The sequence below is a fragment of the Silurus meridionalis genome, chromosome 8 (assembly GCF_014805685.1).
Source record: "Silurus meridionalis isolate SWU-2019-XX chromosome 8, ASM1480568v1, whole genome shotgun sequence".
Lineage (NCBI taxonomy): Eukaryota > Metazoa > Chordata > Actinopteri > Siluriformes > Siluridae > Silurus > Silurus meridionalis.
In genome coordinates, this window is record NC_060891.1 from 28033176 (window position 1) to 28051551 (window position 18376).

The 18376-nt window shown below is 43.7% G+C and overlaps 2 protein-coding genes across 3 annotated transcripts in view; one reads left to right on the forward strand and one right to left on the reverse strand.

Annotated features, from left to right (window-relative positions):
• The first annotated feature begins 177 nt into the window (after nucleotides 1–177).
• rtn4ip1 (reticulon 4 interacting protein 1) lies at nucleotides 178–14389 on the forward strand. The gene is made up of 9 exons (XM_046856249.1): nucleotides 178–537; nucleotides 1522–1673; nucleotides 6044–6112; nucleotides 7135–7259; nucleotides 7637–7685; nucleotides 8307–8443; nucleotides 9031–9214; nucleotides 9943–10035; nucleotides 14043–14389. Exons 1-9 carry the CDS (start codon nucleotides 285–287, stop codon nucleotides 14163–14165), a joined length of 1185 nt encoding a protein of 394 aa, XP_046712205.1. The 5' UTR covers nucleotides 178–284; the 3' UTR covers nucleotides 14166–14389.
• Nucleotides 14390–15012: 623 nt separating this feature from the next.
• Nucleotides 15013–18376, reverse strand: part of crybg1a (crystallin beta-gamma domain containing 1a) — a 65115-nt gene continuing 61751 nt past the window's right edge. For both annotated transcript variants that reach the window (XM_046855242.1, XM_046855243.1), the window contains 4 exons: nucleotides 17968–18091; nucleotides 17625–17783; nucleotides 17305–17467; nucleotides 15013–15582 (listed from right to left, as the gene is read on the reverse strand). In XM_046855242.1, coding sequence (XP_046711198.1) covers nucleotides 15494–15582; nucleotides 17305–17467; nucleotides 17625–17783; nucleotides 17968–18091 — 535 coding nt within the window. In that variant the 3' untranslated portion in view covers nucleotides 15013–15493. The remainder of the gene's footprint in view (nucleotides 15583–17304; nucleotides 17468–17624; nucleotides 17784–17967; nucleotides 18092–18376) is intronic.

Consider the following 18376-nt stretch of genomic DNA (forward strand, 5'->3'; position numbering starts at 1 on the left):
TGTTTTACACACCTGACTAGTAACTAGATGCGTAATCGTTTGCTTTGTGTTGTTATTTTAAAACAATTGAATCAGTAGGAGTTGTAAAGGTATTTTTGTGCAGCGCGGCCGATTGAGAGAAGAACTACATATCCCGTGGAGCATTGCGCGTCAGTCGGCGTCTGATTGGTTTAAACAGAAAGGTCAAAGGCCATGTCCTGTATGTTGTTTGAATTTGACTTTGTTGTGATTCCAGCAGTGTTGCGGCGTTTGTGCGTGCGTGCGTGTGTGAGAAGCTCGGCAGCATGCGTGTGTTCAGAAAGCTGGTGTGTGCAGGTGTGTGTCTCAGGCTGAATAAACACACAGGAGGTGTAAGATCCTTCAGCACGTGCCCCAGGCTGCAGGCTGTAATGCAGGCTTGGGTTATTGATCATTACGGAGACAACAGTGTGTTCAGATTCACCAAGAACGCCGCGTTTCCCAGCATCCTCTACCCCAACGAGGTGATCGTCCAGGTGCACGCAGCCGCACTCAACCCCCTGGATGTCAACATGAGGGGTGAGTGTGAGGATTAAAGCTGCCCTCTGTAATCTCAAGGAGGGGTGGGTGTGTGTGTGTGTGTGTGTGTGTGTGTGTGTGTGTGTGTGTGTGTGTGTGTGTGTGTGTGTAAAGTGAAATCACTATGGGTTCATGATCAGACTTTGTGTTTTAGTCTGAAATAAACTCCTGAAAAACTGCCACACTTTTTTCTCCTCCACTCCTCTACTTTCTTCCTTCTTCTCCTCCCTCTTCTTCTTTACATTTTCTCATCTTCCTCCTTCTCCCTCTTCCTTTACTTCTTCTTCCCATTCCTTCTTCTTTCTCTTTTTTTCTCATTTGTCTTCACATTTTCCTCCTTCTCCTTCATCTTCCTCCTCATTCTTCTTCCTCCTTTACACATTCCCTTCTTCTTCTTTCCCTTCTCCTTTATCACACTTCAACTTCTCTTTCATCTTCATTCTTACCCCATTCCTTCTTCTTTCCATTGTTGTTCTCCCTTTTCCTCCTCTTTTACCTTCTTGCCCTTTTATCATATTCCTTCTTTCACTCCTCCTTCTGTTCACCTGCTTCTCCTCTTTTCCCCCTTCCTTCTCCTCCTTCTACACCTCTTGTTTTTCCTCCTTTATAATATTTGGTGGAAAACTTTCCACACTTTCCAAAATCTACAAAAAATAAATACATTTTACACAACATTTGAATTTTTTCACGTTTTGTCACGTCTGGTTATGTTTGGCTCCGCCCACAAAATTCCATAGAGGGCAAAAAAAAACCCGCAAAATAGCCACCACACAAATACAGAGCTACGATTAGCACAGACTCTTACATGCTCAGGGTGCCATTACTTTTGTCCTTGTGGTATCGATGGATTTGTTTTGTCTTGTACGTTTGAATTCTCTCTGAAATCATGCAGTTGATAAAGGAACATTTGCTGTGTTGGTATTTGTGAATAAACTCTACTTTTATAGCTGGTTCTACAATAACATTAACTGTTACCTCTGCCAGGAGGTTACGGTGCAGCCACTATGGCCATGAAGCGCGACCCTCTGAACATTAACAAGTCGGGCAGCGAGTTTCCTCTGATCCTGGGGCGTGATGTCTCGGGGGTGATCATGGAGTGTGGTCTGGACGTTGCGTACTTCAAACCAGGAGATCAGGTAGCTTTCAACACATGCTAATAATGATGATGATGATATGGGTGTGTGTGTGTGTGTGTGTGTGTGTGAATATTGGGGGAGGTGTCTGCACGCGTATGGGGGGTGTGCGTGTGTGTTAGGGTAAAGGGATAGGGTTAGAGTGAGAAGAAAGGGGTTAGATTAAGGGGTGAGGGTAAATGAAATGGATTAGAGTAATAAATTAGGGGTAAGGTGTAATGGTAAGGTATTCGAGTAAGGGGTTAGGGTAAGGGATTAGAGTAAAATGTAAGGTATTCAAATAAGGGGTTAGGGTAAGGGATTAGAGTAAAATGTAAGGGATTAGAGTATGGGGTTAGGGTGAGGAATTTGATTAGAGTAAGGGTTCAGGGTAAGGGATTAGAGTAATAAGTAAGGGGTAAGGGATTAGAGGCAGGGGTTAGGGTAAGGGATTAGAGTAAGAGTAGCATTAGAGTAAGGGGTAAGTGTAAGGGATTAAAGTCAGGGTAAGGGTCTAGATTCAGGGCTAAGGGGTAAGGGATTGAGTCAGGGAAATGGTAATGGATTAGAGTAAGGGGTAAGGTGTTAGGGTAAGGGTTAGAGTAAGGGGTAAGGGGTAAGAGTCAGGAAAGGGGTTAGGGTAAGGGAGTAGAGTCAGGCGTGAGGGATTAGAGTAAGGGTTAAGGTGTTAGGGTAAGGGTTAGAGTAAGGGGTAAGGAAAGGGGTTAGAGTAAGGGGTGAGGGTAAGGGATTAGAGTATGGGGTAAGGGAATAGAGGCAGGGGTTAGGTAAGGGATTAGAGGCAGGGAAAGGGATTAGAGTAAGGGGTGAGGGATTGAGTCAGGGAAAGGGGTTAGAGTAAGGGGTAAGGTGTTAGGGTAAGGAAAGGGGTTAGAGTAAGGGGTAAGGGAATAGAGGCAGGGGTTAGGGTAAGGATTAGAGTAAGGGAAAGGGATTAGAGTAAGGGGTGAGGATTAGAGTAAGGGAAAGGGGTTAGAGTAAGGGGTAAGGAATAGAGGCAGGGGTTAGGGTAAGGGTTAGAGTAAGGGGTAAGGGGTTAGGGTAAGGTGTTAGGGTAAGGGTTAGAGTAAAGGTAAGGGTTAGAGTCAGGAAATGGTAATGGATTAGAGTAAGGTTTTAGGGTAAGGAAAGAGATTAGAATAAGGGGTGAGGGTAAGGATTAGAGTATGGGGTAAGGAATAGAGGCAGGGGTTAGGGTAAGGGATTAGAGGCAGGAAAGGGATTAGAGTAAGGGGTGAGGGATTCGAGTCAGGGAAAGGGGTTAGAGTAAGGGGTAAGGGGTTAGGGTAAGGCAAAGGGATTAGATCAAGCGGTTAGGGTAAGGGAGTAGAGTCAGGCGTGAGGGATTAGAGTAAGGGTTAAGGTGTTAGGGTAAGGGTTAGAGTAAGGTTTTAGGGTAAGGAAAGAGATTAGAATAAGGGGTGAGGGTAAGGGATTAGAGTATGGGGTAAGGGAATAGAGGCAGGGGTTAGGGTAAGGGATTAGAGGCAGGGAAAGGGATTAGAGTAAGGGGTGAGGGATTGAGTCAGGGAAAGGGGTTAGAGTAAGGGGTAAGGTGTTAGGGTAAGGAAAGGGGTTAGAGTAAGGGGTAAGGAATAGAGGCAGGGGTTAGGGTAAGGGATTAGAGTAAGGGAAAGGGATTAGAGTAAGGGGTGAGGATTGAGTCAGGGAAATGGGTTAGAGTAAGGGGTAAGGAAAGGGGTAAGGGTTAGAGTAAGGGGTAAGGGGTTAGGGTAAGGTGTTAGGGTAAGGGTTAGAGTAAAGGTAAGGGTTAGAGTCAGAAATGGTAATGGATTAGAGTAAGGTTTTAGGGTAAGGAAAGAGATTAGAATAAGGGGTGAGGGTAAGGGATTAGAGTATGGGGTAAGGAATAGAGGCAGGGGTTAGGGTAAGGGATTAGAGGCAGGGAAAGGGATTAGAGTAAGGGGTGAGGGATTGAGTCAGGGAAAGGGGTTAGAGTAAGGGGTAAGGTGTTAGGGTAAGGAAAGGGGTTAGAGTAAGGGGTAAGGGAATAGAGGCAGGGGTTAGGGTAAGGGATTAGAGTAAGGGAAAGGGATTAGAGTAAGGGGTGAGGGATTGAGTCAGGGAAATGGGTTAGAGTAAGGGGTAAGGGAAAGGGGTAAGGGTTAGAGTAAGGGGTAAGGGGTTAGGGTAAGGTGTTAGGGTAAGGGTTAGAGTAAAAGGTAAGGGGTTAGAGTCAGGGGAAATGGTAATGGATTAGAGTCAGGGGTTAGGGTAAGGGGTTAGAGTTAGGGTAAGGGTTAGAGTTAGGGTAAGGGTTAGAGTAAGGGGTAAGGGGTTAGGGTAAGGCAAAGGGATTAGATCAAGCGGTTAGGGTAAGGGATTAGAGTAAGGGGTAAGGGTAAGGGATTAGAGTAAGGGGTAAGGGTAAGGGATTAGAGTAAGGGGTATGGGTAAGGGATTAGAGGCAGGGAAAGGGATTAGAGTAAGGGGTAAGGGTTAGAGTAAGGGGTAAGGGATTCGAGTCAGGGGAAATGGGTTAGAGTAAGGGATTAGAGTCAGGCATAAGGGATTAGAGTAAGGGGTAAAGTGTTAGGGTAAGGGATTAGAGTAAGGGGTTAGAGTGAGGGTAAGAGATTAGAATAAGGGGTTAGGGTAAGGGATTAGAGTAAGGGGTTAGGATGAGGGTAAGGGATTAGAGTAAGGGGTAAGGGAATAGAGGCAGGGGTTAGGGTAAGGGATTAGAGTAAGGGTAAGGTGTTAGGGTAAGACGAGTTTTATAACTGAGCAGTTATGGGGTCAAGGGCCTTTCTCAGGGGCCCGGAGAGGCAACTTGGTGTGCCTTGAATTTAAACTTTTCCCTTCTTTCTCTCTCTGTCTCTTCTTCCTTTTTCTCATTTTCTCTCTTTGTCTCTGTTTTTTTCGCCCTGTTTTTCTCTCTCTCTCTCTCTCTCTCTCTCTCTCTCTCTCTCTCTCTCTCTCTCTATCTCTTTCTCTCTATCTCTCTCTCTTATTTCTTGGTCTTGTGCTTATCTTGCTCTATCTCTCGTATCTCTCGTTCTCTCTCTATTTGTCTCTCTCTCTATTGATCTCTTTCACTTTCTTTCACTCTCATTTTCTCTCTCTCTCTCTCTCTCTCTCTCTCTCTCTTGCCCTCTCTCTGTCTGTCTCTCTTCTTAGATTTAGTTTTTCTCCTTCTTTCTCATTCTGTCTCTCTCTCATTACTCTGTCTTTCTCTAATTCTATTTCTCTTTCTCTCTTACTCTTATGCATTGTGTGTTTGTGGATTTAGAGAAAGCGTACGACAGGGTGGAGAGAGGAGTTGTGGTATTGTATGAGGAAGTCTGGTGTGTCAGAGAAGCATGTGAGGGTGGTGCAGGACATGTATGAGGACAGTGTGACAGCAGTGAAGTGTGCAGTAGGAACGACAGACTGGTTCAAGGTGGAGGTTGGACTGCATCAAGGATTGGCCCTGAGCCCTTTCCTGTTTGCAGTGGTAAGAGACAGGTTGAAGGACGAGGTCAGACAGGAGTCTCCCTGGACTATGATGTTTGTGGATGATATTGTGATTTGTGGTGAGAGTAGTGAGCAGGTTGAGAAGAGCCTGGAGAGGTGGAGGTACACGCTGGAGAGAAGGGGAATAAAAGTCAGTAGGAGTAAGACAGAGTACATGTGTGTGAATGAGAGGGAGGGCAGTGGAGGGGTGCGGTTGCAGGGAGAAGAGGTGGAGAAGGTGGAGGAGTTCAGGTACCTGGGGTCAACAGTGCAGAGTAATGGAGAGTGTGTTAGAGAAGTGAAGAAAAGAGTGAGAGCAGGGTGGAGTGGGTGGAGAAGAGTGATAGCAGGAGTGATTTGTGATAGAAGAGTATCTGTGAGTGAAAGGGAAAGTTTATAGGACTGTGGTGAGACCTGCGATGTTGTATGGTTTAGAGACAGTGGCATTGAGTAAAAGACAGGAGGTGGAGCTGGAGGTAGCAGAGCTGAAGATGTTGAGATGTTTTCATTGGGACTGATGACGATGGACAGGATTAGAAATGAGTTTATTAAAGGGACAGCGCATGTAGGAAGTTTTGGAGACAAGGTGAGCAGAGGAGGGACATGGGGTATATCAGTAGGAGAATGCTGAGCATGGAGCCACCAGGAAGGAGGAATAGAGGAAGACCAAGGAGGAGGTTTATGGATGTGGTGAGGGAAGACATGCAGGTAGTTGGTGTGAAAGAGGCAGATGTAGAGGACAGGGGGGTATGGAGACGGATGATCCACTGTGGCGCCCTCTAATGGGAGAAGCAGAAAGAAGAACAAGAAGGAAGGAAGGATATATAATTAGTCCTAACCGTGTGTGTGTGTGTGTGTGTGTGTGTGTGTGTGTGTGTGTGTGTGTGTGTGTGTGTGTGTGTGTGTGTGTGTGTCAGGTCTGGGCGGCGATCCCTCCGTGGAAGCAGGGCAGTTTGTCTGAGTTCGTCGTGCTCAGCGCTAACGAGGTAACGCACCGTTAACACATCAAGTGTTCAAATATCCACGGCTTATTTACATATAGTCACGCCCACAAACTCCTTATAAGGTAAAGTGGACATGGAGCAGGAAGTGGTTTAAAAGGAGGATTGTGATGAGAAGAAGGTTTATACAGGACAGAGTCTGGTGTCCTTGCACAACCCGTCTCTCCTCACGTCTGTGTACTGCGCTTAATAATTAACATCCCTTTGTGTCCAATTAACCCAAATTATACACACACACACACACACACACACACACACACAAAGGCTGCAGTGTCCACTGTGATGTTTAATGAGAACCACTGAGTCACTCTGTTCTTTCTGCTTGACTCGTCATGTGTCTTCTTTAATAACAGACGCTGTTGTGTGTGTGTGTGTGTGTGAGTGTGTGTGTGTGTGTGTGTGTGTGTGTGTGTGTGTGTGTGTGTGTGTGAGTGTGTGTGAGTGAGTGAGTGAGTGTGTGTGAGTGTGTGTGTGTGTGTGAGTGAGTGTGTGTTGTAAAACTTCTATCTGTTTATTAAGTTATCTGTCATTATGTGTCTGTCTACTTGTATCTATCTGATTGTATTTGTTTGACTGACGTTGTCTGTCTGTCTGTCCAGCTGTGTGTCTGTCTGTGTGTCTCAGTCCATCTGTGTGTGTCTCTGGTTGTCCAGCCGTGTGTCTGTCTGTGTGTCTCTGTCCAGCTGTGTGTCTGTCTGTGTGTCTCTGTCTAGCTGTGTTTGTTTGTCTGTCTGTTAGTCCAGGTATGTGTCAGTCTGTCTGTCTGTCTGTCTGTCTGACTGTCTGTCCAGCTATGTGTCAGTCTGCCTGTCTGGCTGACTGTCTGTCCAGCTGCATGTTTGTCTCTGTTTATGTAGCTGTACCTGTCTGTCTATCTGTCTGTTTGTCTGTCTGTGTGTTTGCTTGGAAACATGTTTAAATGTATTATGTATCACTGATTTCTAAAGTCCAAAGAATAAAAGGCATTACTGAGAAAAGTGCTGTGTGTGTGTGTGTGTGTCTCACAGGTGTCTCACAAGCCTAAGTCGTTGAGTCACACAGATGCAGTGTCTATTCCATATGTCGCAGCTACGGCCTGGTCGGCTCTCGTCAACACGGCCAGTCTGAACAAAGACAACTGCTCGAAAAAACGGTTTCTCTCTCTCTCTCTCTCTCTCTCTCTCTCTCTCTCTCACAATCACACACACACACACACACACACACACACACCCTCAAACCCTGTATCCATTCTGTCACATCCCACACTCTAAATGAGCTAAGCTGTCCAACACGGACGCACTCATTAGTGAGAACATGTGCGCACACACACACACACACACACACACACACACACACACACACGTCTTCTCTAATGAGAACTGGCTATTGTATATTAAAATGCTCTGGTTAGTTTTCACTTTAAACCTCACACTTGTTTATATGTTTGTTTGTTGTTTGTGATGTAATCATTTTTTTATTTGGAATTTCTGTGTGTGTGTGTGTGTGTGTGTGTGTGTGTGTGTGTTGCAGAATCCTCATCCTCGGAGGCTCAGGTGGAGTCGGAACGTTTGCCATCCAGGTAATAATCACACTTCAGTTTATATTCTTTATATATAACGCCCTTCATTGTTCTGGGAAGATGTTCCACTAGATTTTGTGGAGATTCAGCTCTAAGTGTGTTAGCAAAGTCAGGTACTGATGTAGGTGAGAAGGTGAGGAGGTTCCTGGGGTGCAGTCAGCATTTACATTTATCCCAAAGGTGTTCAAAAGGGGGTTTATAGCAGATCTTCCACTTCAACCCATGGAAGGAAGATCTTCATGGAGCTGGCTTTGTGTACATAAATCTATTTTTATTTGTTTGTAGATTAATAATTTTTTATCTTCATATTTTACTTTACTAGTTATTTACCTGAAACTTGTTTCTTTGTTTGTTTGTTTATTCACTGAATGGAATTTAGTTTTTAATTTTAATTTTAATTTTATTTGATTATTAGTTTATATATACAATTTGTGCTCTAACATTTTCTGTTTAATTTCATTTTTTTAATAATAAAAAAAAACAAGTAAGAAAAGAGAGAGATGTTACTGAATTGAAGGCAATATTGAGTAATATTTATAGAAATTATTGAATTATTTTCTAACTTTCTCTTCACACAATAAATGTTTTCCTTCTGACTGTTTTCTTCTTTCCTGTGTCCAGTTGCTGAAGTCGTGGGGAGGTCATGTGACCGTGACGTGTTCCCAGAATGCCGAGGGGCTGGTGAGGAGTTTAGGGGCGGATGACGTGGTGGATTACAGCAGCGGCTCGGTGGAGAGGAAACTCAGCGCTAAGGACAAGTGTGTATGAACAGTGGATTACTGTAGGCGCTGAACCGACCTGTAGTCGAGAACTTTCACAATTTGAAAACATTTGATGCGTCATGAAACGAAAAACACAACAAAAGAAACCCAGAACTGTTAAACATCTAGAATCCTGTATCAGACACATATGGGCCAACATTCCTCTCCCAAAACTTCAGCAGTATTTTACACACACACACACACACACACACACACACTCACCCACACACACTCTCACTCACACACACACACACACACACACACACACACACACACACACTCACCCACACACTCTCTCACACACACTCACCCACACATACACTCACACTCACACACACTCACACTTACACACTCATATACACACATATTCACCAAGAGGTTACTCACCACTAAAACATGACATCATTTTCATTGGCCACGCCCACCTCAGTTCCTGTCTGTGAAAATGAGCATTAATGACATTTATCCATGTGTTCATAAAAGTGATTAGAAATGATAGATTATTTCCGACACACACACACACACACACACACACACACACACACACACACTCTAATGCCTCCTCGATCGCTTCCCTCCATCAGGTTTGATGTGGTTCTGGATAACGTTGGTGGAGAAACAGAGAAATGGGCTTCGGCGCTCCTCAGGCCCTGGTCCGGTGCGAAGTACGTTACCTTGGTAACGCCGTTCCTGCGCAACACCGACCGACTCGGCCTCGCCGATGGCATGATGCAGAACTTCGTCACCATAGCAACCAAGGCAGTGAAGGTAGATGGATTGCTCGGGTTATAAACACACAAACACACACACACACACACGCATCTAAGTGTTGTTTCATTTTTAGAAAATCTTATAAATGTGTAAATGTTAAACACACTGTGTGTGTGTGTGTGTGTGTGTGTGTGTGTGTGTGTGTGTGTGTGTGTGTGTGTGTGTGTTTGGAGAAAGAGACAAGTGGAGATATGAATGGAGAGAGAGAGAGAGAGAGAGAGAAATAGATGGAGAAATAGATAGAGATGGGGGGGAGAGAGAGAGAGAGAGAGAGAAATAAATGGAGATATAGATTGAGAGAGAGAGAAAGAGAGAAATAAATGGAGATATAGATTGAGAGAGCGAGAGAGAGAGAGAGAGAGAGAGAGAAAGTGTGAGTGTATGGGGTTTAGCAGAAAATCATAATGTTGTTGTTGAATAAAAGTGGTGAGCACAGATATACTTATTTACACACACACACACACACACACATCAAAGGAATGGCGTGAATAAATGCATGAATGAAGATAAGAATAAGTGCATGATTACACGATCGAACGAGTGGATGACTGAATAAATGATGGACTGAATGAGCAAGTGAATGGATGAATAAATGAACTGATAGAAAAGGAAAAGAATGATGTGTGAATAATTGGTGGTTACTGAATGAGTGAATGATCCACGAGTTCACACACACACACACACACACACCATCAGAAGTAATTGTTTGTCTTTGTGTCCCTCAGCACCTGAGGACAGGTGTCCACTACCGCTGGGGTTTCTTCTCTCCGAGCGGCTCTGCGCTGGATGACGTGAGCGAGATGGTGGACGCAGGAAAGGTAAGGTTTCACACCATGGTGGACGCACTCATCAAACATTCAGTAGGACAGGTTCAAAACACCAACTCCGCTGACAGTGTGATCCTGATCTCCATCAGACCTGGGGATGGGGCGTGGCCTCGGGATGGGGCGTGGCCTTGGCATGGGGCGTGGCCTAACACTAACTAAGGTGTAATTATAGGATGGTGGTGACTGAAAAGATCTTGTGGAAGTCTGAGCTCCTCCACACAAGCAGATGTTTTTACTGGAGGACAAAGAAATCTATCTCTCCATCTCCCTGTGTGTGTCTGTGTGTGTGTCTGTGTGTGTGTGTGTGTGTCTGTGTGTGTGTGTCTGTGTGTGTGTGTCTGTGTGTGTGTGATCGATTTTGCAGCATCAGCTCAGTTCCGTTTCATTACTGCTCGACATAATCAGTTAATCTCCATGGCGATGGTGCACACTGACAACACCATGACCTCATCATAACTGTCATTATAGCACCACTTCCAGGAAGAGGTGTGTGTGTGTGTGTGTGTGTGTGTGTGTGTGTGTGCGCGTGTGTGTATGTGTATGTGTGTGTGAGTGGTGATATTGAGGGAGACATTAAATCTCTTTCTTTCTCTCTCCCCTGCCCTCCGTCTCTTGTTGTTCTCTCTGGCCTTTTTCTCCTCCGTCAATCTTTCCATCGGTCTTCTCTCGTTGTTTCCTCCTTCCACTCTTCTTTCTCTCTTTTTCATTTGTTCTCAGTCTTTCCTTTTTGTTGCTTCATTTTCTGTCATTCTGTCATCCTTTCATCTTTCCTACCCATCCTTCCATTTCTCTAGTTTTTCTAATTTCTCTCATCTGTCTTCCTTTTCTTTCATTCCTCTCTCTCTGCCTCCATTTTGTCCTCCTTCCCCTCCACTTCTTTCTCCATGCATCTCTTTTTCCTAGTTTGTTTTTTCTCTTCTTCCATCTTTTCTTAATCATTTCAAAGTACCAACTAAGTGAAAGAAATGAGAAAAGGGACCGGGTGAAGAAAAGCAGGTGAAGAGAGATGGAAAGACAGATGTGTTTTATACGTGTTTTATACGTGTTTTATACGTGTTTTATAGCTCTGACCAGTGTTGTGCTCGTTACTAAAAAAATAATACAGTTACAGTTACTCGTTACTTCATTTAAAAAGTAACTGTTACTTTGTTGATTATTTACACCAAAAAGTAATGCGTTACTGTTAAAAGTAACTTTTTAGTTACCTTTTTTTAAAGAACCTTCTTTAATGTTCACATTAATGCCCTTTTATGTGTTATAATCTACAAACTCAAAACTGACTTAAACACAGAGTAATATTAAACACTATTTTATTAAAGTCAGGGCAGCACACACTGAATATATCACAAGGATTTCTGAAATAAAGAACAAAACAAGCTGAATAATAAATTCACAATCAAACACTAAAGTGGCTTCTGCTGTTGTGTTGAGCTCTTAAACATGTTCCTTTCACAGCTGAAGTATGAAAACTATCCACAATGTAGAACAGAACACCGGGTTAGCGCATAGCTTCCTCGAGGCGTGGAGTTTCTGGAGGTGCTGCTAAAATGTTTTTGTCTTTATGCTCAACTAAAGTGAAATAATGATCATATTTCCACTTTGAGAAACTCGTCTTGCACTCACCTCGACTCGCCATTACTGCTGCACAGACCTGAATAAACGGAGACACGCCCACAGTGTGTCTTCTTCGTGTTTACAGTGGTTCATCCACCAATCCTACAATGCGTCTCTGCTGTAAACAAGTCAGACTGTAGTCTACACTTCAGCCCAAATTCATTCATTTAATAAAGTAACGGGTAACGCACCATACGGTAACGGAGTTACTTTATTTAAAAAATAACACGTTACATAATAATAATAACAACAACAATATTAATAATAATAATAATAATAATAATAATAATAATAATAACAATAATAATAATAATAATAATAATAACAACAATAATATTAATAATAATAATAATAATAATAACAACAATAATATTAATAATAATAATAAATAATAATAATAATAATAATAATAATAATATGGTTATTTATATAGCGCCTTTCCCAAGTTTAAGGACGCTTGATGTCAAACGTCTCAGAAGAGAAGGAGCTTTTTACAGACCAAGAACTGTTTAGACTAAAGAAAGTGATAACGAAGGTCAATATGGAGAACTGATGAAGACATGTGATGAAGACAAGTGATGAAGACGTGTGATGAAGACATGTGATGAAGACATGTGATGAAGACATGTGATGGGTTTTATTTTGAAATGGTTTTATTTTTTCATTTGTTTGTTTTATTTAAATGTAATTGAATGAAAAATCCAGGTTGTGAGTTTTAATATAAATGGAGGAAGAGAACTCGTAGTGAGAGCGAAGCTTCATGAGCTTATAAGGCATGTGGATGTTCTGCTGCAGGAAACCCACAGTGATGTCAGTAACACTGCTGACTGGGTGAAGGAGTTTGACAGGTTGGTCATTTGAAGCCACAGCACGTCACATAGTGGAGTCGCCTTGTTCCTGTTTCTTACGCTGCTGAAGAAGTTTTAAAACGGAAGGCTTTTAAAAGTGAATGTTTTTGATGAGAATGAGGTTTTAGTGTTTATCTGTGTGGACGCTTCCACCAGTGCAGTGGAGAGAATGAGGTTTTTACACAAATTCAATAATGTTCTTTTAAACTGCAGAGTTTTTAGTTTTTGTAGGAGATTTTAATTGTACAGCAGAAATCATGCAGAACCTCATGTAGCTTCCTGTAAGCATCTGTGGGTGATGGTGGAGAACCACAATCTCTGTGAGATATAGAGAAATCTAAATGAGAAACAGAGACAGTACACGTGAGCCCACTGCGTAGACAACACGCTCTCCCTGGACAGAATAGATCCGTTTTATGGTTTTAAGCATCAACTGACTTATTTTACAAAATGTTTTATTTTTCCAGTAGGCATCTCAGATCACTGCATGGTCCAGTGCACCATCAGTAAAAAGAATATTAAACCTAAGAGCAGCGACTGGTGTTTGAACACCACACTTTTAGATGATAATTTTAGTCTTTTATTTTTTTATGGAATTGTTTTAGACGTGAGAAGCAGCTCTTAACTCCTACAAAGAATTGTGTCAACACTACACTCTTAATGTCACAAGAGACATTACCAGATCTCTGAAAGCTCTGGAGATAGAGACAGTGGAACTCCAGTGTTTGGAGGCCACAGGAAATCGAGGCATATTAAAGCCCTCAAAAGCAAAAAAGCCAAAATGAACGACCTGCTGGACACTACAGCACAGGGGGCGCTGGTTCCTTCTAAGTTCTTCTTCAGTTTAGAACAAAAGAATGGACAGAAAAATTTCATGCATGCTGTGCGAACAGAATCAGGAGATCTCGTGTCAGAGGTTCTGAAATTCGCAAGCAGACGGTCAGCTTCTACTATAAGCTGTATAGCAGTGAGAGGTCAGGGGCACAGGGGATGAGAGTCTTCCTCAAAGACCTGTCTAAGCTCACAGAGTCAGTGGCCAGAAAGAGAAGAGAAGTGGCTGAGCTTCAGGAGGCTTTCCAATGGAGAACGGGCGGGCCCCAGGTCTCCCTGTAGAATTTTAGAAGGTGTTCTGTGCAGTAATAGGGCAAGACATGCTGGAGGTCCTGAAGGACAGTGTTACAGAAGATCTTTTTGAGCTGCAGGAGAGCCGTCCTGACCATGCTGCCAAAGAAGGGAGACGTGACCCACCTGAAAACCTGGTGCCCAGTGTCACTACTGTGCACTGATCGCAAGCTGCTATCAAAAGCATTAGCATTGAGACTGACGAAGGTGATGGAGCAGATCATTCACCAGGACCAGATGTACAGACTTTGTAAACCACCCCCACACTGTCCAGAGCTTTGATCTCCTCAAAGATCATCACACTCTGTGAGCTGGTGAACATCACAGGGACAGACCTGTCACATATGGAGGACCTGACCGCACGTATGGATTGTAAAAGGATTGTAAAAAGTCTCTCTCTCTCTCTCTCTGTAGATCCGTCCGGTGGTGGAGAAGACGTTCTCCTTCTCTCAGGTCCCTCAGGCGATGGAGAAGGTGGAACAGGGTCACGCTCGAGGGAAAATCGTGGTGACCGTAGTCGAGGCTCAGGACGAGTGACAGCAGCAGCGAGCGAGGAAACGAGGTTCACTCACCCACCGTGTCTCCATGGAAACGCAGCACACTGTGATCAGATCAGTCTGATCTCACCATCACCACACAGGGACACAGACGCCAACCTGCACTCATGCTAACGTGTGACATCACTCGTCTCACTCCATGTTCGTCTCCAGGGGGCGTGGCCTGAAACTCTGTATTATATTTAATACACATATACAACCAAACCAGAATTCTGTTTTTTTTCTTTCATAAACACTCTTCCTCCTCTCTTTTCCTCCATCTGTCATCCGCTGTCTCATTCTTCTTTCATCTTCTTTTCTGTCTCCACGCTCATTTATTTCCTTCTTTTCTCATTCTCCTTCATTTCTCTTTTCTTCTTCCTCTCATTTTCTTCTCCACATTTTCATCTCATCTTTTTCCGTTTCCCATTTCTCTTTTATTCTCTTCATTTCTTTCCTCTCATCCACCTTTCTCTTCTTCCTTATTCCCCCTCTGCCACTTCTTTTCTTTTTCCTCTCATTTCTTTTCTGCATCCCTCTTTTCACTTTTCCTGTCTCTTCTTTTGTAACTTCTCTTTCTCTTTCACCTCTCATCTTATCTGTCCTTCATAAATTCTCTGTCCATCTTGCACTTTTTCCTTCCTCCAACTTTTCTTTTTCATCTACATCACACACCTCTATTCCTTCCATCTTTTCTCAGTTCACTCTTTCTTTTCTTCTCATGTCTCTTCAGTCTTCATTCTCTCATCCATTCATTTCTTCCATCTTTTTCTCCCCTGCGCTTTATTCTCTCGGAAGTGCCCTCTTGCAAACAGGAAGTAGTTTGACAGGAAAGAGATGCAGATGAATGCAGTGTGACATGAAAAATTTTATTCTTAATAAAATATGAGAATTGTTTACAACTTTAAAAAGAAAATGTACAAGAGACGTGAGATGACAGAGAGGGAATATAAAAGTCAGGCAGTGTGAACAGCATCACTACATCTCACACACACACACACACACACACACACACACACACACACACACTCCCAACACCTCGTTTCTGCTTTAACACTGGAGACCATGACGTGAAGATCAGGGCAGGGTCTTGGCGCCCTCTGCTGGCTGTACTGTAATATGACGTTACAGATGAGCGTTAAAGGTAGAAGGTTCTTCAGAAAAAGACAGGTCACGTCCAGGATCTAGGAGTGAGCTCTCGAAGTGTAAGAGTCAGTCCTCTTAGCGGAGCTGCGCCGTAAGGCTTACAGGGCTCAGTGGTGGAGCTGCACCACAGGGCCCGCTGGGAGAGGAGAAATTATTGCACAGTCCTCACTACACGTCAGGGGGCTACAGGATCTCCACCGTCCACCTCTGGTTGGGTTTCTGCTCGTCGTACGTGTTCAGGATCACCTGGTTTTTATCGTACTGAGATCCACCTGGAAAACGGGAGCGTGTGAAACGTTAGTGCTAGTTAGCGTGCAGCTTTAAACACAAGACAACGGAAATGAAAGATTATTGTAATTTACCAACAAATCTGTTGCGTTTTAACAAAGATAAAACACTTTTCAAATAAAATGACGATTGCATGACATAACCTGAGCCTGGACCTGCTGTACTTTTCTATTCTGTGATCATTTTTACTCACAGCTCAGATATTTGTAACTCGAAGAAACAAATGTGTTCATGTGCAGCACCGACCAATCAGAAGGCTTCAACACTTCATCAGATCTTCCTGAACGTTCTTTAACGGTGGACACCAAATATTTAATAGATCAGACAGCTGAGGTGCACAACGCTTCTGCAAATATATATCTATTACGATGTGGTATCACCTCGAGACGGTTTCTGTGTACAAGAAAGTACTTTATCCATGTTTACACGCCATCACCCTCAAAATGGTCCTCTTGCACAGCAATACAGTGCTCTCAGCACCTTCTCCGCAACGGTGTCAAAACCGCAACCTTCGTCCTGTGTACATCAGGAGCTGTGCAACGATGTCTTTTAGCACACTGAAGGTCGGTGCTCCCTGTGACTGTGTGAGCAGCCTTTTGCTGCCAGCTTTTGGTGTGTTACAAAACTAGTCTCGAAACATTTTTAACCACCCTGTACAGTATCTCACAAAAGTAAGTGCACCCCTCACATTTCAGCAATCATTTCATTATATGTTCTGAAGAAACAATACTGTAGAAATGAAACTTCATCTATAAGAGTGCAGCTGTAGATCAGTACTGATTTACTGTCCTCTAAAAATAACAACATACAGACATTATTGTCTAAATAACTGGACCCTTGTGAGGTCTGTTCCGAGTGGAACCTGTGTTGAAGAACCTCTGTATGACACTGAACACTGTACTGTAACTCGGTTTCAGGGTGATACTGATCTTCTCACAGCTTCTGTAATATTTCTGACATCCTCAGAGACTCTTTATCATGAGGTCCATGTAGAACATCAGTGTGAGAGAATCGACTCAAAGCTCCACATTGTAACTGCTCTAATGCACGATACACACATTTATATGGTTCTGATAAGCAGACAAGAACATGATGATAATATTTTTGTGTTTTCTGCTGATTTTTATTCATCACATGCTTTTTGATAAGTTTATTTAAATATTTTGTAAAGATCCACATCCAGGTGCTGTAGAAAGAGAAAATGACCCTCGGCTGACTTTGCTGCCCCCTAGTGGCTGTCTAAAACTTGGGTGATTCAAAGTTTTGGCTTGCGATCATTTAAAACAGCAGCAGACGTGTTATAATTTCACAATCACCATCACGCCTGAGTTTCTCGCATGGCACTGATGTGTTCAGGCGTGTACTGGGTCAGGTTTGGGAACTGGGATGTGTGTGTGTGTCTTTAAGGCGTAGTCATCAACAGAATGCTGTCTTAACAGGTCGGAGTGCCATCATTCGGATAACAGAGTGTCTCTCTCAGGTGTGGTGTGAAGGCCGTCATCACCTTCTCAAAGCTGCCTGAACATAAGGGTGTGTCTCTTTTCTTTCACACACACGGCTACATGTGTGAGCGCATCCAGTGTTCATTCCTGAAGTGTTTGTGCATGTGTGTGCGCGCGAGAGAGATTATTTCCTGTACACCTACGCTTTCATTTTAAACCCTGTAAGCCCCTGGTACAATGTCACTAGTAGAGCACAACACTGACCTTTGACCTCCAGCACCAGGTCGGGTTTGAGGTTGGAACGTATGAGACCATCAGCTGTGATGTTCCAGAACTGGTTGTCGTTCCCCTCTTCAGGAGAAAGGCTGAGACGAGACCCAGGCATGATCATCCCCACTGAGGGCTCCAAACAGCAGTCCTCTAACATCTACACACACACACACACACACACACACACACACATACACACATACACACACACACACTATTGAGAACAAATCTCCACAAGCACAATCCAAAATCCAGCAGAATACACTCTGTGTGTGTGTGTGTGTGTGTGTGTGTGTGTGTGTGTGTGTGTGTGCCTTGCAGCGCAGCAGGCCGTGTTGGTAAAGCCACATCTGCTCATCTCCTCCGTGCTCCTCCAGCACCAGCACTCGCAGCAACTTAATCTCATCCAGAGACCCGGAGAGAGACATCACACACCCCGTCTCTGCACTGCGCAGCCGCAAATACACAGGCTTCTGTCTCACACGCACGCACACACACACACACACACGCACGCACACGCACGCACACACATGTACACGCGCACACACACACACAGGAAATGACATTCAATTCCACTAGGTAGAAAAGTCCTTTTATCTTTCCTTTCATCTCTCTCTCTCTCTCTCTCTCACTCTCTCTCTCTTTTTTTCTCTGTACCTGTATTAACGGACGCAGAGATCCGATCTGCTTCCAGCTGCTGAACTTCCTCCAGTCGCCGATTTCGCTGGGCTGCAGTAAGAGCTGACGGCCATGAAAGTTCTTCCCTTCATATAACACCCACCTACACACACACACACACACACACACACACACACACACACACACACACACACACACACACACACACACACACAGGACTGTTGAGTCTGTAAAGTTTGACTCCAAATCAAGTCACTTATTAATCGAGTGCATTTGTGCAGTCAGAAGGATCTGAGGAACCTCCAACACTTCAGATCAAACCACCACAAACATCCCGTATCAGTAGATCGTGTATCTCACACAGCTCACAATACAGAGAGAACACGCGATTAAAGCCGGGGATTAGTACTCTTACTGGCGTAAAAGA

Excerpts from the sequence above, each read along its gene's own strand:
- rtn4ip1 (XM_046856249.1), top strand. The coding sequence starts at position 285 with ATGCGTGTGTTCAGAAAGCTGGTGTGTGCAGGTGTGTGTCTCAGGCTG. Across the intron at positions 7,260-7,636 it reads GACAACTGCTCGAAAAAACG|AATCCTCATCCTCGGAGGCT; the intron begins GTTTCTCTCTCT and ends TGTGTGTTGCAG. Across the intron at positions 10,036-14,042 it reads AGATGGTGGACGCAGGAAAG|ATCCGTCCGGTGGTGGAGAA; the intron begins GTAAGGTTTCAC and ends CTCTCTCTGTAG.